The sequence below is a fragment of the Corvus hawaiiensis genome, chromosome 21 (genome assembly GCF_020740725.1).
Source record: "Corvus hawaiiensis isolate bCorHaw1 chromosome 21, bCorHaw1.pri.cur, whole genome shotgun sequence".
NCBI classification, from domain to species: Eukaryota; Metazoa; Chordata; class Aves; order Passeriformes; family Corvidae; genus Corvus; species Corvus hawaiiensis.
In genome coordinates this window covers 10,530,697-10,556,389 of record NC_063233.1, presented here as the reverse complement: position 1 = coordinate 10,556,389, position 25,693 = coordinate 10,530,697, and the positions used below count along the sequence as shown (strand labels likewise).

At 48.7% G+C, this 25,693-nt stretch overlaps 1 protein-coding gene across 7 annotated transcripts in view; it reads right to left on the bottom strand.

Moving 5' to 3' along the window:
- The window catches only part of EXD3 (exonuclease 3'-5' domain containing 3), a 214,009-nt gene that overhangs the window by 123,474 nt on the left and 64,842 nt on the right, over positions 1 to 25,693 (bottom strand). For all 7 annotated transcript variants that reach the window (XM_048325162.1, XM_048325158.1, XM_048325161.1 and 4 more), the window contains 5 exons: positions 16,229 to 16,282; positions 15,660 to 15,799; positions 14,530 to 14,630; positions 9,951 to 10,024; positions 8,723 to 8,761 (listed from right to left, as the gene is read on the bottom strand). In XM_048325162.1, coding sequence (XP_048181119.1) covers positions 8,723 to 8,761; positions 9,951 to 10,024; positions 14,530 to 14,630; positions 15,660 to 15,799; positions 16,229 to 16,282 — 408 coding nt within the window. The remainder of the gene's footprint in view (positions 1 to 8,722; positions 8,762 to 9,950; positions 10,025 to 14,529; positions 14,631 to 15,659; positions 15,800 to 16,228; positions 16,283 to 25,693) is intronic.

Sequence of the window (25,693 nt, the reverse complement as noted above, 5' to 3'; positions counted from 1 at the left end):
GCAGATCTGGAGAGAGTATTTTCAAAAAACACTGAGCAAGAGGTTGAGACATTTCCTTCAGCACACTGTTGGACATCCTTCATGGGCCCTCATGCAGCTCACAGAGCTACAGAATGAACCTGCTGCTGGCAGCAGCTCCACGGCACAGGGCACAGACACTTCCCTCCACAGAGATGAAAGGCTCCACACAGGATGTCTCACTGAAGGGAACCTGGCATGACCATTTCCAGTCACTTCAGTAGCTTCAGCAGTGGATATCAATGCTTCTTGTCTGGACAATGCACAAATGGACTGTCCTGAGCTGGGAGGGACGCACAAGGAGCAGAGAGTCCAACCCCTGGCCCTGCACAGACACCCCAACAATCCCTTCACAACTGAAGGTGCAATACTCTACAGGGACATTGCTCCCAAGTGCCCAAGAACCATCCAGCACAGAATCCCCCAGACACTTCAGGTCAGGCTTCTTGATAAAGAGGGCACCATGGTACCTCTGTGAGATAGCAGAGCTCATCCTGACACTGGATTCCACTCCCCACTGACTGAAAATGCTGTCCTAAAAAATGAGCTGTTCGCCCAGTTCGCCACCACTGCTGCACAGAAGGTTTCAGGGAAGGGATCTTGTCCCCTTGCTCCTGTCACTGCAGACTTCAGACAGATCCTCAGGGGAAGGCAGCCTGGGGCCGTGCTGGGAGCAGTCACCAGTGCCACTTGTCTTTGGGGCCACTGATCAATTCCTGGTCTTGTTCAGCAGTGTCAGCATAGCCTGACACTGTGGGGACTTTCCCAGATCAGAACCTCTTATCTGAACCCACAATTAAATTGTTTTCCTCAACTGCATCCCACAGCTCCAGGTATGCTGATACACAAAATCACAATCCACCTGCAACAGGGAATGGCACAGGTGTAGCTCTGCAGTGAGCTGTAGTGTCAGACTAACCCCATTAAAATAACCTTTGTTTGAAAAGTAACTGTATGACTTGCATAAACCCCCCAAAATACAATTCCATAGCAAATAGACTAAGGTAACTTTACCCTACTTACTTTTTCAGATATAATTTGTTTTCCCTTCTCTTCTGTGTGAAGTCTATCCCGAGGCTCTGTGCTTCCTCCCAAAATCCCCTTCTCACAACCACTGCAGAGGCACCTTCTGAATTCCAGCCTAACCCTGGCCCCAGAGCTGTTGAATATTATTCATCCCAGGGATCAGCAAAGGACCAAGGACTTGGTCTGAATACATAAGCCCCAGATTTTTGATATGCTTCCAGATTTCTCACACCTCAGTCCCACGATGGCAGGCTGGAGATATTTTCTGGGAGCACTCCAGCACTTGGCAAGACTGAAGATGAATGAGGATGGGGAAATTGGCCAAACTCTTTCAGAGCAGAGTAGTGTGTTACTTATCACAGTAGATGCTTTGTCTGAGCCCAGTGACACAGTGCATTGAAGACAAACTGGCAACCCTTATCTTCCCAGTGTATTTTGAAGTAGCATTTATCTCCCTGCCTTTTGTCATCGTGTCACACACACACGAACAAAGTGTCAGGGGCCAGTGGCAAATCCTGCTCTCCAGTTTAAGGAAGTGAAGGCTCCCATCGTGTACTGGGTGACCTGCACTGCTGCTGAGCCTCACTGAGCCTGGGCCTCCTGTGACCAAACATCGTTTCTCTGGTCTTTCCAGCCTCAGAAGGTTTTACAATCCTGGCACTTCCATGAATGTTCTACAGAAGTCACCATCCCAGAACTCTACTCTGGTTTGTATCCTGGAGCACGGAAGCCTGCACAAGGAAAACACAGCTCTCTGCTGAGCTCTGGGACTGCCTGAAGGGTGACTGTCCAGTCTCAGCATTCCAAAATCCAGCTCAGCAGAAGCGTGTGACATGGGCTGGTGCTGCAGGATCTGTCTGCAGGAATTCCAGAGTGAGGAGTTCCATGTGCTGCCAGGGCCGGCCTCACTGTGCGGACAGGGACGGAGCCCCGCGGCTGCAGGTCGCCACAGGGCTGCCACAGCTGTAGGTGTGTGGAGGAGTGAAACCACTGCCTCTGTGCTCCTGCTGGGACCTGAACTCACAGGGTGACACCTCACCCGTTTGTCGGGATGTGCGAGAGCCGAAGCCACCCCGACGCCTTCCCCCAGGGTTTGGAGCCCTGGCATTAACCAGCGTGCAATTAACCCACCAGTAACTCCAGTAAGTGTTCCCATACCCAGTCACATACATAATGAGAACCCATAGACTCAATTTAGGAAAAAAGTCTCCTCTTTTCTGTTTAGGAAAGTCTTCAAAGTAAATAAGCAGAAATCCTGACAATGGAAATACTTGCTCAGGAGCACAAACTCTTCCCATCATTAGTGTATGGAAGAGATGCCCACAGGACAAACATGGGTTACCACTGATTTCTGTTTTGTTGTGCCCAAAGCTCCCTGGCTCAGAGCCAAAGCAATAATCAGTATCCGTGCAGGATCTCTCCCAAAAGCAAAGCTTGGCAGTAGATTTTTCTCTCCTTTAATCTCTTTTGGTACACTTCAGCTCCTGGTGGTTTTTGTTCTGAAGGAGAAATGCTTGAGAGGGTTGACTGAATGAACTCTGAAATTCACACCCTGGCAAATTGGACTGATTTCCTAAATCCATAATTACAACATTCCTCAGAGATATGCATTCTTTCAGAGCGAACAAGGGAAGATTAGTTTCCTGTTTCTTCCCATTTACATGACTTCTCCGTCAAGAGGAACTTTTTTTGTTTCTAAACAATCCTCTGTTTATGTGGTTCTCTTCTTGGCAGGGAACTGGGGAACTAATCTTGCCTAAAAGTATAATACAGCCAAACTATCAATTGCCAGCAGCCTGATTATCTGTGTGCAAGGCAGCTGATTTGCACAGGCTTTAGAAGCCAATATCTATCAGTGAGCACTCAGGGACCGATCGATTACAGAGGGTTTAAATAATCTGGGATGATTATGGAATGACTGGATCGTTTTACTGCTGGCTGGGTAAGAAGGGCAGAGAGGATCTGTGTGTGTGTGTGTGAAGGCTGAAAACTTCAGTGACACTGGGCAAACAGAGCCCCCACGCCTGCACAGCCCCAGCTCACAGCAACTCCCACGGGGCGAGGGCATCCTGGGGCTCCTGCCACGGAGCTGCAGGTGAGAACTGCTCCCACCTGCAAACACAGGATGTGCAGAGCCCTGTTGTTTGGTTTGTTTTGGTTTTTATCAGTGAACCCATCCTCTCTTTCTGTGCTACCCTGGGAAGCACCAAGCTCCATGTCCCATCTTTCCCCCTGCCTTTCCCTATTTGGCTGCACAGGCCAACGTCAGGGCTCTTGACAGGGCTCCCTTGGTCCTGGAGCAACAGGAACGTGAAGATTTGCCTGTTAGAAGTGAGCCTGTCCTCATTTTCACTCTGTGGGATACAAACAGGAGCTGGGGTTGTTCAGCTGGGAGAAGAGAAGGCTCTGGGGAGACCTTGTTGTGGCCCTTTGGTACCTGAAGGGAGCTTATAGAAAAGACAGAGAGTGACTTTATAGAGAGGCAGACAGTGACAGGGTAAGGGGGAGCAGTTTTAAACTGGCAGAAGGGAGATTTTCACTAGATATTGGGGAGAAATTCTTCCCTTTGAGGGTGGGCAGGCCCTGGCACAGGGGGCCCAGAGAAGCTGGGGCTGCCCCTGGATCCCTGGCAGTGCCCAAGGCCAGGCTGGACATTGGGGCTGGGAGCAGCCTGGGACAGTGGGAGGTGTCCCTGCCATGGCAGGGGTGGAATAAGATGTTCTTTAAAGTCCCTTCCAACTCAAACCAGTCTGGGATTCTGTGACTTTAACCCTGTAGCTGCTGCAGTTTGCAGTCAGTAACAGGTATCCTGGACACTACTCCTGATGGTGATTTCAGGACCTGGTATGTTCCACACATTCCCATAAGGTTTTGCATGATCATCACTCCTGTATAGTTTCCTACTCCTAGGATGCTTTTCCCACTTGGCAGAACTAAACCTCCCCCAGCACACCCCAGTGGAGCTGAACAGCTCACTGATGCTCTTAACTCCTTAATCTAACCATGACCTCTCAACCCACAGCCATAAGCCAATTAGATCTTCTTTATACCATACCAAATCTCCTCCTGATGAAGCTGTGCTGCCGAGTGAATGCCTGCTAGTGACAGAAATATAATTACAGTGCTTAGCAGCATGCTGGCCCTGGCTGGTGGCAGGGGGCTAAGGTCAGAATGCATCTCTAACATACCAAAACAATTTAAAGGAGATTTTTTTCCCCCAGTGTGTTCTCTGCAGTTTCCTCTCTTCACTCTCCAGTACTTCATTCGTTTGCACAGTAAGGCTATTTGGCCATCAGTTTTAAGACCGAGGTCCTGAGCTTTCCAAGGATCCCTTGCCAATCCCTCCCTGAAGCAGAATCAGACACCCAGCTCCTGCCAATCCCCAGCTTGGCCCTGTAAATCCACACTTCAGTAAATGGGAGCTGATTTTCCAAAGTTATTGAGCAAACACATCTTACATCACTCCAGAGAAATTTTTGGCTGACTTTTAAAATTATTTTGGACATTTTTGACAATTTGGTAGATTGGACAGCAAATGATGGCAGCTTCTCTTGGCTCCTTTGTACCTACTGTAATATTACACCAGAATTCATCAACATCTTTGTGCTTAACCACAATTTATTTATCTAGCAATGGCTGGATTTGTTATAAATAAAACTACCACAATTACACCAGCCCTCCAGGTCTTACAGAGAATTAACACAGCCTCAGCCATGCAGGAAGGAGCTGGAAGTATTTACATTTAACTGTACACGTCATCCTTTGATAGACTCTCCTTTAGCTGGGGAGGCACGGAACACGCTGCATGTTTGGCTTTTCCCGTGTGCTTCTCCCACAGCAGCTGGGGCTTTGTTCCATGCAAAGTTCCCCTTCCTTTTAGCCCAGCAGTGCAAACTTCATTAGCACAGGTGCACATTCGCCTGCTCTCCAGCCCCAGAGCAGAACGCAGCTGCAGAACTGAACCACAGGGTCACGGAATCGGAATATCCTGAGCTGGAAGGGAACCACAGGATCATCGAGTCCAACTCCTGGAATTACAGGATGCTGCTCCTGAGACAGGCACAGATGTGCCTGTTCTCTGCACCAGCCCCATCAGTCATCCTTTTGCTTTCCAGGAACTCTGGTGTTATTTCAGCTTCCAATCAATATATGACCCCACTGACAAACTGAACTGAAAAATGGAAGGAGATTGATACTTTGCCTCCCACTTTTCCACCTACTACAAACTCTAGTTTGTCCATGGTTTAATATTCCCTTTAAACCATGTTGTGGCTGTGTGTTCTCTCCAGAGACCTCCAACAAGAATAGTGAATCCAAAGAAAATGGCACAGGGAAAAAGCAGGAGGAGTGTCAAAGCACTGTCACCCCCACTGAGCTCCTGTCAGTCCCTGAACAGGGGACAAAATGCAGGGACAGGAATGGAAGGAGAAATGGGAGCAACAAGTGGACACTGGGGGAAGAAAGGCTGCCAGTTCTGACCTGAAACAAAGCAATTCCCCCAGTCCTGACTTCCCAAGAGAGACAGCAGACCTCAAACCTGTGACTAGTCCAGGTATAAATACCAGCTGTTCTGCAAAGGGGAAAAGGACAAGAAAAATCAAACCTCTTTTTTGCAATGGCAGCTGTTAGGGAGCTGCTTAAAGCTGTGGAAAGATAAATGGAATTCTTTTGCAGATGGTTGAACTGGCAGACTGCAGGCAAAACCAGATCAGGAGCAGCTCCTGCATATTCACACACACCCCCATACTGGGAGCTACTGGGCTCCAGTGGCTCAGCACCTCAGCACAAGCACCATGATCATTTATTTCAGCTGATGATTCCTTCCTGAGACTTCTAAGGCCAGAGGGAGCAAAACGATCACCCACTGGTTTAATTTCCTGCTCAAGAAGTCTGTAAGTACTGACAGGGGACTCCACACATCAGCTGGTTAAACTCGTTTGGGTTTCCACCTTCCAGGAAAAGAGCCAGTCTGGATTTGACATTTGAGTGATGAAATCCATCCCATCCCTGAATAAACACTTCACTCCAACCAGAGGGAAAGATGATTTTGTGTGCAGCCTTCTACTGAGAGACATGTCAGTTATTAATCACCTCTGGAGCATCATTCCCATCTGCACTGCACACACTGCTTCACTCCCTGTGGATATTTAGTTCCTCACACTGCAGAGATGTTGCTCAAAACAACTGGAAAGTTTCCCTTAAGTCAGGGGTTCCAGGGAAGGACACTGGATGTGGGTATTTGCAAAGTGGTCTTTTTGACTCCTTGTCCTTATTCAAGACTCCCCAGAGCAGGAGTCCTGGCCACAAAAAAAAATCTTTGAAAAAATAAATTGCATTCTGCCCTTCAAATTCCCCCTAAAAATTCCCTCCTTGAGTGTAACAGCTATTACATTTTATTCCAGAGGTAGCTGAGTTTTAATTGAGGTCAAAATGGTCCTGTACAGAAAGAATCTTGGCATCAGCCACTGTCATTTAGAAATTAACTGGTCACATAAATAAGACTACATCAACTCCTTGCTGCAGTACAAAGTAATTTACACCTATTAAGTACCAGGAATTGTTAAAGTTTTTCCAATGTATTGCACAGAAAGAAGGGCAGATTTCTGAATTTTATCTGAAAGCAGCATAACAACCCTTGAACTGTAGTGGAACTGGAGTTCTGCATTTCCTAGGAATTACCAGCATCTGACCCCTGCTCACCCAGAGAAGGAGCTGGCACAGTGCTTGATTTTCATGGTCAGAAATTTTAAAATAAATAAGTTATTTCACTGTCCCAACTGGAGGAGGACAGAGATCAGCTGCAGGCTCTCCCTGTGCAGAACACGGGAAACAGCTGCCCCCAGGGCCCATCTCTGCATCCCCACAAGCCCAGAAGAGCCTGAGGAGCTGCACAACAGGGGCCTGAGGAAAATGAGGGCACTTTTCTGGGAGGTGCATCCCTGTACCCTCCTCTCAAACCACACACCAAGGTCAGAGTAGTCTCAACCAGTGCAGTCAGGGAATGGTAGAATGGTGAGGTGGCACTGGATGGGCTTTAAGGTCCCTCCCAACCCAAACCAGTGATCCTGTGATTCTCTGAAGCTCTGAGTGAACTTTGAACCTTTCAAAACCAATAAAGTTCTGAACAACCTTAGTTTTTGCACTGAAAACCAAAACTTGCTCCAAGATCCTTCCTTTATTCCCTCTTTCCCCTGCGAGCAGCAGCCACCAGCCTGCACAGGTTGTTATTTCAGCTTCCTGCAGATGCACAGGTACAGATTCCCATCGCTTTCAAGTGATGCCAGAGACAGGGATCTCTGATAGCACCAAGCCAGGCTGATAACAGGCAAGTTTCAGCACCACTCGGCTGATAATTACACAGTTGTGAAAAATACATCAGTTGGCAACAAGCAGGAAATACAAAGTTTGCAGTCCTTTGTAAAGCAAAGACAACCCTCTGCCCCAGTGCAGGATGCAGCTCTGTGCTCTCAGGGCTTGCCAGGCACCACACGTGCACTTCCCAGAGATGTCCTGAGCCTGCTGCCTCCAAAGAGGGAGACAGGGGAGCTTCATCCCACACTCCACCATCAACAGAAACCCCTTCCCCACACACACCAAAGCACATCCCCAAGTGAGAATCGTGGAATCTCCTGAGTGGAAGAAACCCCAAGGATCATTGTGTCCAGCCCCTGGAGCTGCACAGGAGAACCCAGCAGTCCTGCTGCTTTGCTGGTGTGTCCAAACAGTGCCTGAGCCCTCAGATCCCTGAGCTCATCAGCCTGGCCCACAACCCCTCAGAGCCCACACCGACCCTTCAGATGGATTTTCAGAAATCCCTAAAGGCTGCAGAATTCAGCCTGAGAGGGGTTCCAGAACAGGAGCAAACGCACAACAAGGCTGCAATTCCATAGGGGAATCATGGACACATAAATAACCACTACTGTGTACCACCATGGAATTTTTGCTGTCATTGCCACATTTGTATTTTTTGTAGGATCAGGCTAAACCACGATTGCCTGAACTCTTTTATTTATACATCAAGAAACACCCACCCCGCTCCCTTCTCCCCGTGCTGTTAAAATGACTTGTGTCCCGCAGCACAAGACAGAGACATCACAACATCAAACAGTCACCTGCTGAAAATGGTCACAGCATGCACAGGGAATCTAACTTTTACCCCAGTTTCCTCATACACCTTGCTAGCTGCTGAAGAACAGCCTCTTTTCCCCCTTCCTCATCATTAATCAGTGTAAATACTTGTAGTGTTCACTTACAAGTAAGTGCAGGAAAGTAAAAGAATGTACTTGATAATCTTATCTAAATCACAGAACCACAGAGCCATGGGATATCCTGAGCTGGAAGGGACCCACAAGGATCATTGAGCCCAACTCCTGGCCCTGCACAGACACCCCAACAATCCCCCCCTACCCCCCCCCCCCGCGCATCTCTGAGAGTGTTGTCCAAACATTCTAGCTTGGCTCCAGCCAAACTAAAGCATTTTCAAAGACATAAAAGGAATTACAATGTAAGTGTTCTCCCCTGCCCTTCCCTGCATTTACAGTTTTGCTTCCAAAGTGTTGAGAAAGTGCAGAACTGTGATAGCAGGACTACAATAGCCAGAGCTGGATATGCTGAACATCTTAAAATAACCTCCAAGCAAATAACCCTGCAAAAGCAGGAGAGGGAAATCCACACTCACCTGAATGTGGTCTGCCCAATTCTCCTCAGTCATGGTTTTCTGAAAAGACAACACCACTTCTGAGCCATCTTAGGAAAGGGAGGATGTTCCACACAGCAAACTAGAAATGAACACCCCATTGTCCCCACTGGCATCACCTGAGACCAAGGAATGCACCCCGAGCACATGGGGCACCTCAGCTCCTCAGTGTCTCCACCTGGGGCATGGCAGAACAACACAGCTTGGAGGGGGAATGCAGGGAACTCTCACACCACAGCACAGAAAGCATAAAAATCCACATGCAGCTTGTCCCCAGACTGTTCATCTCTCCAGGCAGCCCATGGCAGGGATCTCAGGGATCATCTGCAAGGCTGAGCCTTCAGAATATAAAAATACAGTTTTTCTCAACAGCCAAATCATGAAAAATCCTCTGGAATCGTGAGGTCTTGGAAATTAAGCTGATAAGTTCATATTCCCATTCTAATGCAGTTCAGAGCCAAACCTGAGGAGAAGGTCAGGATGGGACCTGCTCTCCACTCTGCCAAGAACTGCACGAGACCCACCATGAGTCTCCCCCCAGAGCTGGCAGAGGGGAACAGGGAGTGTCAGAGCCACTTGTATGGAAAGGTACAAGAGCAAACAGGGAGTAAGAGCCTCAAAGAAAACAGCTTTGAGATATCCAAGCATGTAATTTAAATATTAGTGAGATAAAGGAGCCATTTAACCAGAGCTCAGGCACAGCTGAGAATGGTAAACAGAGAGCACCAAAGAGCTCTCAGAAGAAGGGACTGTGTCCAGAAACAGCTGCCAAATGTACCTTAATGGAAGTAACTGGCCAGCTTGAACACTTTAAATCAAGCAAATTCTCCAAAACAAAGGAAGTGGAAGGCCAGAGAGAGCAGAACACCAGATCACGAATCCATTTCCCTCTGCTAAACAAATACACCTGGAGAAATGCTCTCTGCTCTCTCTGTGGATGACCAAGCTCCCCACAGTGATGTCATCCAACACTACAGCTCAGAGATGCAGGAGGCAGAAGTGCTCCATCCTCCCCAGCTCCTCTGGCAGTGGGTTTGGCAGGCAGCAGAGACAGATCAGAGCCTTCCTGATGGACTGGAAGGGCTTGGGAGCAGAACTTGTAAAAAAACTTGATCATAAACTGTTGACACATTTTGATTATCTCAATTAAGTTATTCAAAATGTAAATGTAACAAAAATCCTCATTCCACGCACGCAACACAGCACGTACCTCAACAAATCTCTTGTAAAAGAGGTAATTCAGGGTTCTCAAGTGCCGCTGATTGATGACATTAGGGCAGAGAGCTGAAAGAAGGAAAAAGACATTTAAGTACACAGCATTTCCTGGAAGTTTTACTGTCTAGACATTACACTTTTCCTCCCCCAGTGTCAGATTGGGTTTGTGGAAGGCAGGATGCCCTCACACTTGGAACAATGAGGGACAGACTCACACATTGTCAGCTTATCTCAACTATAAACTGTTATTTACACTTTCATCCGTGATTAGCAATGCTAATTCTCGGGTCTGATATCTCTGCCTCCACCACCCCTGAGCGATAAGATCCACTCCCTGGTTCAATATGCTCCACAGTCAATGACTTCACACCTTTAATTAGGCAGCATCCTCACATGGGCACCACCTCAGTCTCTGGAGGCTGCATTCTTTCGGGTTTAATTGGACCCTGTGCTGTTAATTCATTGAAGCAGTTGTGAACAGCTCACTCAGGATGTAAACTTGTGGCTGAAGTTTATCCGATAAAACACAGATCCATGAAAGAGACTCCACATCCACACAAAGAGGGTGGGGAATATTGTTCTGCTGAGCTAGCAAGCCACAGTTGTTGTTATTATTTTTATTGCTGTCATCTTCATTAGATATGGCTCATTACAACTGCAAAACCCAAGATCTTCACACAGCACCTTGTTTTGAAATCCAGTGCAGGGAGAGATAAAGGCAGGAGATAAAAGACATGCACTGGCATTAGCACAGGTATCTGTCAGCTCCTGCTGGATGCCGAGGTGCCTGTACAGGGAAAGGCTTCACCAAAGCCTTCCTTGGGGTCTCAGTGGCTAAAACCACCTCACTGGGAGCCAAAAGGAGCAGGACCAGTAACCAGAAACAGTCACAGAGAACAGGAACGGGAAAAATTCTCTGTAGCCTCCCTTGAATTAGCACCCTCAGGGAGAAACTGATTCCTTATCCCTCTCCATGCCCCACACAGGGCATGCCCGAGGACTAAAACCCACGAGAACAAAGAGAGATCCCTGGATACCAGAGCCTGGGATCAGAGGGGTATGGATTTATGTCCCACTGGTTGCAGCTGCTCCTCAGAGTGCCCTGAAGCATCACCTCAGAACCTAAATGTTTCCATCTCAAACAGAAGGTTAAAGCTGGTATTTTTAAGTTAATCTTCCACAGTGTGACAACAGATCCTTCCCCTCAAAGCATCTGAGGAAATTACTGCAATTATCATGCAGGATATTGCACCAGTAAATATGGTGATCTTTCCTCTGGATATTATCCCAATATCTGGAGGAGAAATCATCAGCTCATGGAAAGAAACACTCTCTAAAGAATGCAAGATCAACGTAAAAATTAGTAACACCACCACCTGACTTGAAGTTTTCAAAGCACTTCAGACAGAACCATGGCATGACCCCTCCAGACCACCCAAAAGATCCACTGAACAGCTTTTTCTTTGAGCTTCTGAAGGAAATATCCAGCTGTGGCTCACCTGTGCCAATGTGGGGCCAGCTGTGGCTCACCCGTGCAGATGTGGGGCCAGCTGTGGCTCACCTGTGCAGATGTGGCCGAGCGCAGCGCTCTCCTGCCCTCTGCTGCCCCGCAGCGCTGCGCTCCCGGCAGCGCGGGGCCGGCCGGGGGCGGTCACACGGACGGAAATCCCACGTTAAACCAGACGGACAACTGGGTGCTCAAGCGAGGGGAACATTGCTCTTGGGTCAGGTTAAAAACCTTTGGAAGCCCATGGCAAACACTCGCTCCCAGCGCTCAGAGCTGGAGGTGCTCGTGTGTCCCTGCCCCGGCACAGCCCCACCGCCATCGGGGCTCTCAGGTGCCACCTCTCTCGCCTCTGTCACTCTGCTCTCACCTCCCTCACTGGCACGGAGGCACTAAGCCCAACAGATGAGGCTGTTACACTTCCCAGAGCAGGATCCTTTCTACCTCAAACTTGATAATTGTCAATGAAAAACATCAACTGAGCTCTCTGTGTGTCCTGCCAAACCACAGCAGAGAACAGACTCAACCATGTCAGCCCTGGGAAGGGGCTGTTGCCTCACCTCTGAGATCTGTTTTGACTGAAACCTGCATTTGTAAAGTCGATCTCACAGGGTCTCCAAAGACTGTTAAGTAATTAGCTTGGAAAAGCTACAGGCTCGTTAACCCAGGGCACACTGACCCAGGTGTGAGGAAAGACTCAATAAACCTCAATTTCCTCAATCACACACCACTTTTGCCCAACTTCTTCCTTCCCCAATAAGGGTAATTAAATGAAATCCACACACAGTTTATTGGGACACCTTTGGGACTCAGCAGAAAATCTCCCACTTCCATGCCCTGTTTGGGAGTTAACAGGAACACAGCTCTGAAAAAGAACAGGACTAATCTAAGAGGATGGCTTTTTTTTTCCCCTGAGGTGTGAGATCTTTTTTATACTGGGCCACTCCTCCTATCTGGCTCTGAAATTTAGGGCTGGTAGTTCCCAGGAGTGTTCCAGATCTCAGTTGCTGATGGACACCTCAGCCTTGCTTGGCAGCCAGTGAGATTTACTGTGAGTGGGCAAGAGTGAGCTCAGGGAGTGCAATCTCCAAGTTGATTTGGAACTGCAAGAACTGAGTCACACATTGCCTTCTCATACCCAGAAACCCCATCCTCCTCCAGCCCTTCTCACCAAAGCCACTTCCCTCCCTGCTGCTGCTCTCAGGCTCTCACAGTGAGTGGGAGCCACAGGGAGGAGGAGACCGAAAGCAGCCGCAGCATCAGACAAGCCCAGGTGAGGTGACAAGAAGTGTGAGCTCTGCCTCACCACCAGCTTCTGGGGGTTTATCAGAACAAGATAAACGAGTGTTTCTTTTATCTGTATGTTTTGCCCAGCCTGCTGACTTTTTGTGTACTTTTTCCTCCCAGTCAGACTTGCTTCCACTAAAGAATGGAGAAAGAACACCCAGAACTTCAGCAAAAGGGAGGGAGAGATGGAAAGACAAAGAAATTCCAGCCAATTCAGTTGCAGCACAACCAGCACTAAGGCAGCAATTCCTCTGCAGGTATCCATCCCTTCCAAAGCACTTCAAAGGGGACTGACAGCCACAGTTCAGCAATGTGTGAATTCCTGCTCACAATTACACGTGGCACGATGTAAAAAATAAACCCCAACTGTCCTGTATGGGGCTGGGGCAATCATCCAGCACTGGCCTTAGCTGGAGTCCAAACCAGTTGCCAGCATCCCCTCTCACACCAGCAGAGCTGGGCAGCCCTCCTGAGCAAGGACTTGCCCTGCACTGCAGACACTGCAGTTTACATGGGAGAAAGGTCTGGAAGTACACCTGTCTGGAAGGAATGGGATCTGTATTTACCTCAAGGAACCTCCTCACCAGTGAATATCTGGCCATTATTATCAGCAGCTACAATATCTGAAAGCATCACCAGGTCGAAGCACGCTGCATCCCACAGAGCACACCTGAGCCCCACACGTGCTCCTCTCCCAGATTTTTCTTTTCTTTTATTATCATTTCTCAGGATTTTGCATGTGAACAGTTATATCATTTCACCTCCACCATTGTATCATACCTGTGGTGGAGCTTTCATAAGGAAGGGGAACAACTCATTTCTCTTTACAGATCATCAAAGACAACACAGCCGACTGAATGCCCAACGTTGTCAAGGAGGGAAAACTACTGAAAACTAATGAACTCCTGGGAAGCTTTTAATTTCTAAATAAACCATCCCCATATGTCTCAGCTTTCCCACCAACGTGCTGGGTTTAATTATATCCACTTTTCCTCCAATGAGAGTTTGCAGGGTTTGTTAACTTTTGAACACCAGTCTGAAGATGAGAAGATTAATATGCAGTAGTGTTTGTGACAGGTGTAATAAGCCCTCAATTTGTGGTTAGAAAACCCTTTTCAGTCCAAGAAAAGAGAATTGCAAACCTTGGGTTGATGATGGGAACCTCTGCAGGGTAAAAGCTAATGGTACACCTAAAGGGGTCTGGTGCAAGGCCCCAAAGAGAAGGAAAAATCAACAGTCCCTGCTAAGAACCAAAGCAAAGCAGGTTTTGTTAGAGAGCTGCTGGTGAAGTGATGGAAAGTGTGCCACTTCTCTTGCAAAGCTCCAAGAGCCTTAAAATTCACCCCCACCAACCCTAGTTTATGTAAAGAACACAAAGGGCTGAAGCTCCTGCTTCCCAAGGGTTATCTCCTCCCAGCTGACACACCCGCAGCCCAAGAAAACAGATCCCCAGTGAATAATGACTTGCCTCTTATGTGAGAGGAATGGAGTCATAACTCAGAACTGACCATGGTGTGTTTATGCAGAGCCATGCTGAGGTCAGGATTTATTTCAGATCATGGCAGAAGCAGTCTATTAGTCGCCAGCACTTCATTCTTCGACAGCACAAAGTGATAATTCCCATAACTTAACAGCTTTGTTTTTCAATATCATTAATTAAACCCTGAAATTCCCCAGGATAAATGACAGCAGAGATTCCTTGATGAACATGGAAGAAGACAAATTGACTCTGCCTGTTCTTTATTACTGAGATAACTCCACAGTATGTTGCAATATCCCATACCTGGGTCAACGTTGAATCTCTCCAGGAGCCTGAAGACCAGCTTGCTGAGCACTCTGCGGTTAAATTTTTCTGGTTTGTACCTGGACAGGCCTTGATATGGTCTGTAACAACACCAGAAAGACACACCTGTGGCAAAAGGATGCTTCCCAAATAGCAGCTATTTAACAGCAGAGGGACTGGGGCTTGCTGGATGTTGGTAAGGGCAGGCCCTGCTTTCCCCAAGGTACAGTGAAAAGTCAACAGCGCAACCACACAAATTTCAGTCGATGACTTGAAGCAAGTCCAGAGGCTCATTCTAAAGAAAGCGAGCAACTCCTTTTCATCTCTTTTACAGAGCTGACAGCAACTATTGCAGCTACAGCCTGACTCTGACTGTGCTGCTGGCTCTGAGTGACAGGAGTTACTTGAGTGAGAGGCAGCTCAGAATGAAAGCACACACCACGGGTTGATGAGCACAGGAAGGTTAACCACTTGCACCTCTTGTTCTTCTGCCACTTCATCACAGTGTTATCTTCCTGCCAAACCTGCACAACCGATACTGAAAGTCACCCTTGTCTGCAGCAAAGCACGAGGGGCCGATTGCTCCAACCTCCATGGGAAGCTTTGATACTGCTCTGCTGCTGGGGTGTCCTGCACAGGTTTCATCTGCACTCCTGGCAGGAATGGAGCATCTGTCAATAGCAAGGATTACTCTGTCCTACAGGCTGGGGTGTTGGACAAGGCTCTGGCACAGCCACCAGAATTTTCCCTTTTTCAGCCAAAAAGTCAATATATTGCAGTCCCTTATGTTGGGAAACAATCACAGCCAGCCAGCCAGGGGACAGACACAGCCACAGCCACAGCCAGGGGACAGACACGCTGTGCTCTGATCCCAGCACAGCCAGGGGACAAACACAGCCACATCCAGGCGACAGACACGCTGTGCTCTGATCCCAACACATCCAGGGACAGACACAGCCACATCCAGGGGACAGACACGCTGTGCTCTGATCCCAACACATCCAGGGACAGACACAGCCACAGCCAGGGGACAGACACGCTGTGCTCTGATCCCAACACATCCAGGGACAGACACGCTGTGCTCTGGCAGCACCTTGGCCCCAGCTGTTCAGAAGGACAAGTGTTTCTACCTTGTGATGTCTCTGATATTGAAGCTGGGGTCACACCACATGTCCAGGGTCTGCAAGAGCTTCCTCTGGAGCTCGGGATATTCTCCCACATAATCTTCCACCAGGTTAGCTTTATCCTGGAGCAGCAGTGGGGTGCACATCTAGGAGAAGAAATTACAATGAAAGCACCGTGCCCTGCCTTTGGTCCCCATGGAACACTAGAGCAAGTCCCAGCCCTGCCCAAGCCACCAGTGCAGCCTACAAGAGTGCTGTGACATTTGTTACACAAATGTGAGCAAAACTTCAGTGTGGCAAGGTACTGATCTCTGCCTCAGTGATGAGCACAGCCAGGATTTGTTACAGCAGTGGCTGCAGCCAGAAAAACTGGGCAGGAGGTGGAATGGGGTCTAACAAAACACACTCTGTGCCTAACCTTGATGTAAAGGTACATCAACAACACAACAGGGACTTCTTGGGAATGGAGCAAAGCCTCAGGTGAAAGGCAGCAGGACTTGGAGGGCCCTGATGGATCTCCTGCTAAACAAAAGGTGGATCTGATGACAGAGGAGCCTGCAGAGAAAATGACTCACCTTCTCTACATCTTGATCTGGCTGTAATTTCAGCTTAATACTCAGTATGGCTGCCTAGAAAACATGAAAAAAAGTTGTGTATTTAGAAGAATCCTACAGTGGATAAATGGGCATTATTCCAAAGTGAAGTAAAAACGCCGTTATACACATTTTTAATGTGTTAATTGTTTCTGTTACATTGTCAAGCCCAAATCCTGCAAGCATTTGGCCCCATTCATTCCACAAATGTACAATAACACTCCTGGCAGAGCTGCATATCCTGAGCAGCAACAGCCCCGGAGCAAAAATTAAAGATCAAGTAGTTGGGCAAAAAGAGTGAAGCACTTGGACAAACCAGCAGGGATGGATATTTCCTATCAATTCAGGGTAAAAAGCACCTGACCCACCACATTTTTCCGAGCTAACTTCAGTCTCACCTGCCTTTGAACTCCCCCCATCACTGGCAGCACGTGTTCTGCAGAGCCAGACAAGCACCACAGACACCTCAGATCATCCCTGCTCACAGCAGCAGCAGTGGATTATGTTCCTTTCTGGGGAATTCTTGCCTGTATTTCACCCACAGCATCACAGAGTGCGCAACAGGAGGGAACCAACACACATCATGGAAGCTCAGCTGCTCAATCCTACTGCCCCAGTTAGCAGTGGGAAAACACCAGTTTGTTCTGTTTGTTTTGGTTTGGGTTTGGTTTTGGGGAAGTTTGGGTGGTTCACGCTTTTTTTAACACTGCTTCATTGGAAGTCCAGGCTTCATCTTCGAAAGAGAAATCAAGAGAAGAGCTTTAAGTGACAAAAACAGGAACCTCCATTAACACAGAGACTGAACAGAAAGGCTCAGGAGCATTGCTTAGCCCAGCTAACCCTCAGCCAAACATCTCCCTTACTCCAGACTTTATAACTATTCCACAAGTTAGAGGCAAAGAGCTGCTTCTTTCGTCTCACATTATCAGCTTAACATCACAATCTTCAAGCTGAGTGATTATTCTCCAGTTGAAGGCTGCTACTTCTGGTGTGGACCTGAAGAAGGGATTTGGGTTTCCAAAGCTTTGGGAGCTGGTTTTGTTTTCCTCCCAGCTCCTCATTTTGCTGAATTAAAAGAAATCATTAAAAAAAATTAAAAATGCAACTCTCAAAGCCTTGTTTCACCATTTGATCTCATTAGTACCTCCTATTGTAGCCTTAGTTTTAACTGCAACATCCAACAGCTCCCTAATGGCTTTTTAATGTTCAGATTAACCTAATTGCAGCACTGTTATCTACATGGCAGAGGTTTATCTCCAGCTCTACTAACTGTACAGGTGACTTAATCAGATGAACATGCCTGGTGTCAGGTTGGGTTTTCCTCTTCCCCTGGTTGGATATTCCACCCTGTCCCAAAGGGTGTAGAACAACAGATGTTCATTTGTCCAAAGTGTGGGGAGCCCTCCCTTCCCTGCCCAGGGCTGGCAGACTCAGCTCCCCCAGCCCAGGCCTGGAGGACTCCAATCACACAGAGGTTCATGGAATCATTACTGTTCGAAAAGACCTCTGAGATCACCAAATCCAACCATCAGCCCAGCACCACCACAGCGTTCACTGCCAAGCCACGTCCCCAAGTGCCACAGCCACATGTTTTTTCAAACACCTCCAGGGATGGTGCCTCCATCGCTTTGGGCAGCCTGGCCCAGTGCTTTACCTAAGCTGGTTTTTAACAGCAATTTAACATCCTCCAGCTCAAGCAGGTAACAGAGCAGCAGAGCAATGGTGCTGCTGGCAGAGCCTCCCCGCAGCAGGAACACTCCCGGAGCAGGGCAGCTGCCTTGTCCACGCCTGAAGCTACACATGGAAGGAGAAGCATGAGCTGGGCCCTAGGAACAGGCACCAGGCGGGATCAGGGTGCAGCTCCAGGGGCTGGGCTGAGCGGGGAGGCCAGCAGAGATAACATCAGCCTGTTTACAATGGGAATAGTAGGAGAAGAGATATGAGTAACTGTAATAAAGATGAAAGTGCTTGGCAGCTGTGTCTGTGGTCTCAACTCCGAGCTATTTTAAGATTTTGTTTTGTTATTATCGTGTTTTGAATTGTTTCACTCCACAAACAAGTTTTGTGTAAAACGACCCTATTTTTAACAGTCTGTTTACAGCCGATAAGATCTCCAGCAAAGCAACACCTCATTCACAGGCTCATTTTGACTCAAAAAACAAACACTTTAATGAGGCCGAGCAGGCTGTAACCGAACGGGTGAGAAACCCCCTCCCCAGTCAGAGCCAGCATTCCCCATCTGCGGTGCCGGGCTGGAAGGCGAGCCAGGGAAGCTGGAATCTGGCAGTCCGGCTCATCCAGCTGCAGATCCTCGGGCTGGATCAGCCGGGCTACACAAATCCTGAACAGCAGGTACCCCCCACTTCACCAGCTGATCAGTAAGAGCCAAAATCCGAGGCAGGATGCAGGAACATGGGGAAGCTCTGGGGAATGCTGAGCTACTGACACCTTATCAAGGTCTACTCACCGCCTCAAACTCCAAAGAGAACGTTATTGTCATGGCTGGTGGTACAAGGAGCCTTTGCACAAAAATACATTTCATCCACAGAGAGTTTCTAGCACAATCTAATAACAGCAATAATTATCATTACTGCTGCACATAACAGTGTTCAACCTGTACTGAACCCCCAGATGAGAGCAGACCCGGGGGAGGCTGGTCCCTCTCTTGCCTTGAACCCCCAAGTGTACATGGGAGAGGGATGTGGTGAATGCACTGCTTAGAGCAGGAGAAAAGCTGATGGCCATTGCCTGATCCAAATCCTGTCCAAGCTCTGGAGTCTCCTCATCCTCGGAGAGCTTTGGGCCGTTCTTTGACTTAATGATGGTGAATGCAAAAATCCTATCTGCACGTTTTGTAATAGTTTTGTCTCCCAAGGATAAATACCTCAAATATAGCAGAGGGCTGGTTGAGGCTGGGGCAGAATTCAAAGCTGGGCAACACTCCACTGAATTCTACCTAACTCACGTGTAGGTGCATTGACAAAGGAGGGGGGAAGCTTCCCAAACCTGACGTGTTCAGGCCCAGCTACGAGCACCAGAACACTCCTGCAGTCACACGAATGCAAGCCCACGAGCATGGGAAAGTGGGGAGTGTTCTGGAGCGAGCACAGCCCAGACACTGCACCAATACCTGCTGCTCTTGGCTTGTTTTGAATGCAGTTGGCTCTGTCTCATCGAAAAATGACTATTCTTTCCACGTACAGTACGAGGTGCAGGAAGCCACACAAGATCTTATCGGCAAGGGCATGTGCACTTGGGTGGTGTCTGCACTGACAATTTCAGCAATTTTCCCACGGTGGGGCTCGCAGCAGAGGAAAAACCTCGTGCAGGAGAACTGCTGGAGTGCTGAGGCAGGACACACCAGCAGTTTCTGATGACTCCTGCACTTGGCTCTGCTGTGAGCGAGCTGGGACAGCACAGATGCAGAGTCTGTGCCTGACTTAGTGCACTATTTCTGAACACACGGTGAGGGAATTTCTGAGAACCCAGAGAATAAACCAAACAACAGAAGGAGAGTTTGCAGAAGAGGAACCAATGTCAACTCCAAGAAAATCACAGTGATCAAAGCCTGGAAAATGGCAGAAATAATGGAGTAAAAGGCACACCAGGTATTAATCACTGGGCACATCTGTTTTGTGTTTTGGAATCACTCATTTCAAACTTGTGGCTAATCAGCTTTGCTGAGCTCTCAGAGTGCATCACTGCACAGTGGATGACATCAGGTTCGATGGTTGATTGCTTCCTGCTCAAAGGGCACGCCGTACACACAGCTGGCTCTGGGAAGGGCTGCAGGAACCAGGGAAACACAACATTCCTCAGGCCCACACTCAAGAGACCAGGAAAGAGTGAGACCATCAACATGGAGCAGTGACAGGGTATTCTCAGCTAAAGAATTTGAGGTAGAGGGAGAGAAGTACCAGTCCAGGTTGGAATATGCACAGGTGAGGGGAAGAGGGAACTGAAGCCAACCCTCTCTGATTTATCAGCGTCCCTCAGGTCACTCAGCAGTTTTACATGGGGCTGAACTGCTCAGGGCACCCACCTCCACCAGATCCCGACTCTGCACAGCTGGATCTGCTGCACATCCCCAGGGCTGTCCCAGAGTCCAGAAATGCTGGCAGTAGGAGCAGAACTCTTCCATCTCATTTGTGACTCCCAGTTATGTTGAAGCTCCTTCCCCAGCATTCTCTGGGCACAGCCCAGGGCAGAAGTGGCTCTGGAGGCCAGGAAGGGCAGCAGTGGCCCATGGCCCGTGGGTTGGCTCCCTCTGCTCCACAGGGGCATCACCTGGCAGGCAACGGGCCACTAAAGCTGTCCTCTAGCAGCAGGGTAAGTTCAGAGGAAAAAGGGGTAGACACTAAAACATCATCATCTTTACACGAGAAACAACTGCTGTAACATTTTCCTTGGGCTTCTTATCCAATATGATTCTTGATTTAAAAGATAAAAGGAAATACAAATGCACACACTTTAAAATACACTAAGAGCTGAACAAGTCTTTGTATAATTAAGGTGATGAATGGAGATAAGAAGCAATATCAGAGACATTTTCCCTGGCCTGAGAACAGCTCAGAAAAAGCCAGAGTGAAGAAATCCAAAATCTGATTATCCATTATTGTGTTCAATCAATGCTAACACTGATCTCTACTGACAGATCTGCAAAGATACACCGTGTGTAGTGCAGCACCATGGATGAAGCAGGGCTACAAACACCAGCATCCCTGACTCTGTTCAGAACATCCCTGCACTGAAACTGAAGGTCGTGGTGGGGATAGAAAAGTCCATTTTTACACTTTTGAGTATTTGTTCTCCTTTAACTCTGGTGAACCACCCTTTCTACTACGTCTGTAGTAGTATTGCTGACAAAAACTTGCAATTCTGTGTCTATACAGCTTTTTCGCTGGGTACTCCAACATATTTTATGTCAAATTTTAACTGAACTCTACCAGATAACCCACATTATCTTAATTGAAAGAGCAAACATTAACGAAATTTAACATATGAGCCGTCATTATTTCTAGAAATTGATGGATAAAACATTAGAAGAAAAAATATACTCTGCTTTTGAAAACACAGAAATTTGAACAGACAGCAACTGAAAATCCTGTTAAAAATAAAATACTAATGGCTGCATCCAATATTCATGTTCAAGAACCAAAGCGATGAAGGGGAGAGAAACTCTGCGAATCACCAATACAGAGGCTGGAGTGGGAGGTCTCTCAGGCCCAAGAATATTTCTGGTTGTCAGAGGCTAAAAAGATTATTTATTGTTTCCTTCCTAAACCCAGCTCCACTGCCACCTGTTCAGAATTTACTATAAAGCTGTTAAACAAGACGAGAACTTTGATGCTGACTGTGAAAACAAGTTTCACTGTATCTGACCCGAGTAGCACTCACTGCTGATCCAGAAGCAAAGGAATTTGATTTTTTTCTCTAAGCACAGCTATCTTTTTACCTTTATAAGCTGTTTAAAAAATGTAAATAAAATAACTCAGTGGACAATAGAGGGCATTCATCCCCCAGAAAGACAGCCGCCACCCTTAGACATGAAATATCGCAGCACATTAAGTCATGAGACCCTGCTAATCAAAGCTGACAGGGCCCTGAATGTGATTTCTGCTGAGACTTAGCGATATCATGGGGCACTGAAGCATGCACAGCCTGCCAGACTGCCCCTGTTCATGTGACAATGGCTTTTATTCCCCAAAGGGGCCTGCGAGTGACAAGAGTCCCCTTTGTCTCCGGGCTCCCGCATTCGCAGTGCAAGAGAGGTTCATTCAAGCAGCCCCAGACACTCTTTGAAAGGCTGAAGTGTAACATAAGATGACCATGAAACACTAGCTTGCCTTCTGCCTACCCCTCATTCTTCTCCAGCACAGCCTGGCCTATTCAGGGCCTCTCGCAGCCCCGCTCGCGCTGCATTACCCCCGGTCTGCTGAATCCCGGCATTGTCCCGGGCACCCAGCACCCTTCCCACACGAAACACCCATGTCCTTCCCACACGAAAGCACCCATGTCCTTCCCACACCAAAACACCCATGTCCTTCCCATACCAAAACACCCAGAGCCCTTCCCACACCAAAACACCCATGTCCTTCCCACACGAAACACCCATGTCCTTCCCACACCAAAGCACCCATGTTCTTCCCACACCAAAACACCCAGAGCCCTTCCCACACCGAAACACCCAGAGTCCTTCCCACACCAAAACATCCATGTCCTTCCCACACCAAAGCACCCATGTTCTTCCCACACCAAAACACCCAGAGCCCTTCCCACACCGAAACACCCATGTCCTTCCCACACCGAAACACCCAGAGTCCTTCCCACACCGAAACACCCATGTCCTTCCCACACCAAAACACCCAGAGTCCTTCCCACACCAAAACACCCAGAGTCCTTCCTACACCAAAACATCCATGTCCTTCCCACACCAAAGCACCCATGTTCTTCCCACACCAAAGCACCCATGTTCTTCCCACACCAAAACACCCAGAGTCCTTCCCACACCGAAACACCCAGAGCCCTTCCCACACCAAAACACCCATGTCCTTCCCACACCAAAACACCCATGTCCTTCCCACACCAAAACACCCATGTCCTTCCCACACCGAAACACCCAGAGTCCTTCCTACACCAAAACATCCATGTCCTTCCCACACCAAAACACCCAGAGCCCTTCCCACACCAAAACACCCAGAGTCCTTCCCACACCGAAACACCCAGAGTCCTTCCTACACCAAAACATCCATGTCCTTCCCACACCAAAGCACCCATGTCCTTCCCACACCAAAACACCCAGAGCCCTTCCCACACCAAAACACCCATGTCCTTCCCACACCGAAACACCCAGAGCCCTTCCCACAAACACCCATGTGTCCTTCCCACAAACACCCATGTCCTTCTCACACTGAAACACCCAGTGCCCTTCCCCCACTGAAACACCCACGTGTAGGGTATGCCCAGCCACTGCCCTGGAGGGATGTCTGCTGAGATAAGGAGATGGAGCAATCTCACAGCAGGACCCCCCTGGGAAGGCAGCTACTCTTCAGTTACGGTGAGAAAAAGACAGACCCAGAATCCTCTGGGAGACCCTATGCAGATCCTCTGTAACCCATTGGCCTTTACCCTCTGACACCCACCCCCTGTATCCCTATAAAAGCCAGCCCTCTGCTCCTGCGAGGGAGAGAGCGCTCGTCCCTGGCCTCCCCTTCGCCGGAGTACGGACCAGGAGTACGGACCAACAATAAAGCTCCTCGTGCGGAACCAGCCACACGAGCCTCTCGTCTCTCTCTCTGGTCTAGTCTGGTCTGGCCTGGAGGCTGGCCTGGAGGCTGCCCTGCAGAGCTGAGCTGGAATCACGAGCTGACAATCACTAAAGAGCTGACAGTCTCTGCAAGGGCCCTCCTGGCCAGCAGCTGAGGGAAGACACTGGGCCTCGGGAAGGCGATTCCTTTCGGGACCATCTCTCCAGACCGGTCACCTCTTCCTCGGTCAGAGCTACTGACCCCTCACCAGCTGTAATACCCATGTCCTTCCCACACCAAAACACCCATGTCCTTCCCACACCACATCCATGCAGAGACCTCCCCACACTGCATTCATCCCGGGCCCTTCCCATAGCACATCCTCCAGCCCTCAGCACCCTTCCCACACGGTGTTCCCCAGGACCTTTCCCCACACCACAACCCTGGCTCCCATCGCTCTTCCTACAGCGCATCCGTTCGGCAGCACGGCTGGGCTCCGGCACCACTGGCACAGCCCAGGTGGAGGGTGGCACGGAGCCGTGGCTGGCTTTGGAGGGGTTCTGGGAAGGGGGCAAGGCTGCTGTGCTTCATTGGAACTCCCAGAGCGGGAATGCTGAACGCTCCCACCTCCCCATGCCATGGGGGGCCATGGCGAGCAGAGCTGGGAGCCCCTCACTTTGCTCAAAGCTCTCACTGCTCCTTCAGCAGCTGCACGCCCCTGTCACAAAAGGAAGATAAAACGCCAGAGAGCCCAGACACCTCAAAACCCCAGTTACACATCCCTGCTCTTCCCCAGCTCCCAGCATCTGCCTGCTCCCTGCATCCCGGGAGCACAGTGCCATCCGCTGGTGCTGCTCCCCTGCAGGTGCCTCCTCAGCACAGCCCGTGCTGCCAAACCAGAACTGTCACCTCCACCTGTCCCCAGTCCCCTCTCCTGTGCCCTGTGCCAGCACTGCCCCGAGCCCCGGGCTCTGCCTCTGAGCAGCTCCCCCAAACCAGGTGTAAGGGAGGGCCAGAGGTGCTTCAGAAACAAACAACTGCCACGGCCAGCCCCACGGAGCTCTGGGATCCCGTTTTCCAAAGGGAACATTCTCCAAAACCTCCATGAGGGAAAGGAGCCTGAACTCTCAGGGCAGAGGACATTCATGGTTTGCACACCACAGACAAAGGGAATAACCTGCTCTAGAATAAATCACAGAATCCCAGACTGGTTTGGGCTGGAAAAGACCGTAAAACCCATGCAGTGCCACCCCCTGCCATGGGCAGGGACACCTCCCACTGTCCCAGGCTGCTCCAAGCCCCAATGTCCAGCCTGGCCTTGGGCACTGCCAGGGATCCAGGGGCAGCCCCAGCTGCTCTGGGCACCCTGTGCCAGGGCCTGCCCACCCTCCTAGGGAGGGATTTCTTCCTGATATCCTGTCTAAATTTCTCCTCCTTTAGCTTAAAATAGTTGCCCTTGTCCTATCACTATCTGCCCATGAAAAATGTAATCTCCCTCTTTTTTATAAGCCCTTTTAAGTACCGAACAGTAAAATGCCTGGTGTTTTATTGCAAATACAGCAAGAAAATAAATAATGACAGGCAGGGTTTGTATGGATTTCTGTCCTTTCAGGTGAGAGGCTGAAGAGTCAAAAATCCTACATGTAAATCTGCTTCACTGCCCCAGCTGAGAGATGGGGAAGAGCAGGACAGACGGACACCCAGAGCCACTGCAATGCTCAGAGCCCCAGCTCCACGTTGTTTGGGGTTAGTCTGACTTAGGTATGTTCGGTCCCCAAGGGCAGTAAAAGACTTCCTGCTATTTTTGAAGATAATTCTATTCATCCTTCTGGTAATAAAACAAAGCTAGAAGAAAGCTATGGCTGAGAGTGAGAAGTTGTTGAGGTTTCCTGTTCTTCACTCTGGGAATGAGCAGTAAATGAGCTCTGCTGTGAAAGAAAAAACAGAACAACAACTTCACCAAAAAAACCTAGAGCTTTCCAAAGCTGGATCTAGAAAGAACTGTATTTCTAATGAAAACATCAAATATCTTTGGAACCATGAACCTAAAAATCCCTCTTGAATATAGTCAGATAAGACATTTCTGTTGTAGTTGTCAAGTACTCACATTCAAAAACTTTTTGAGCACAAGAGGAAGTTTCAAGCAGCTACCTGGGAATTTCAAACCAAATACAAAATATCTTTGTTTCAGTATTGAAAG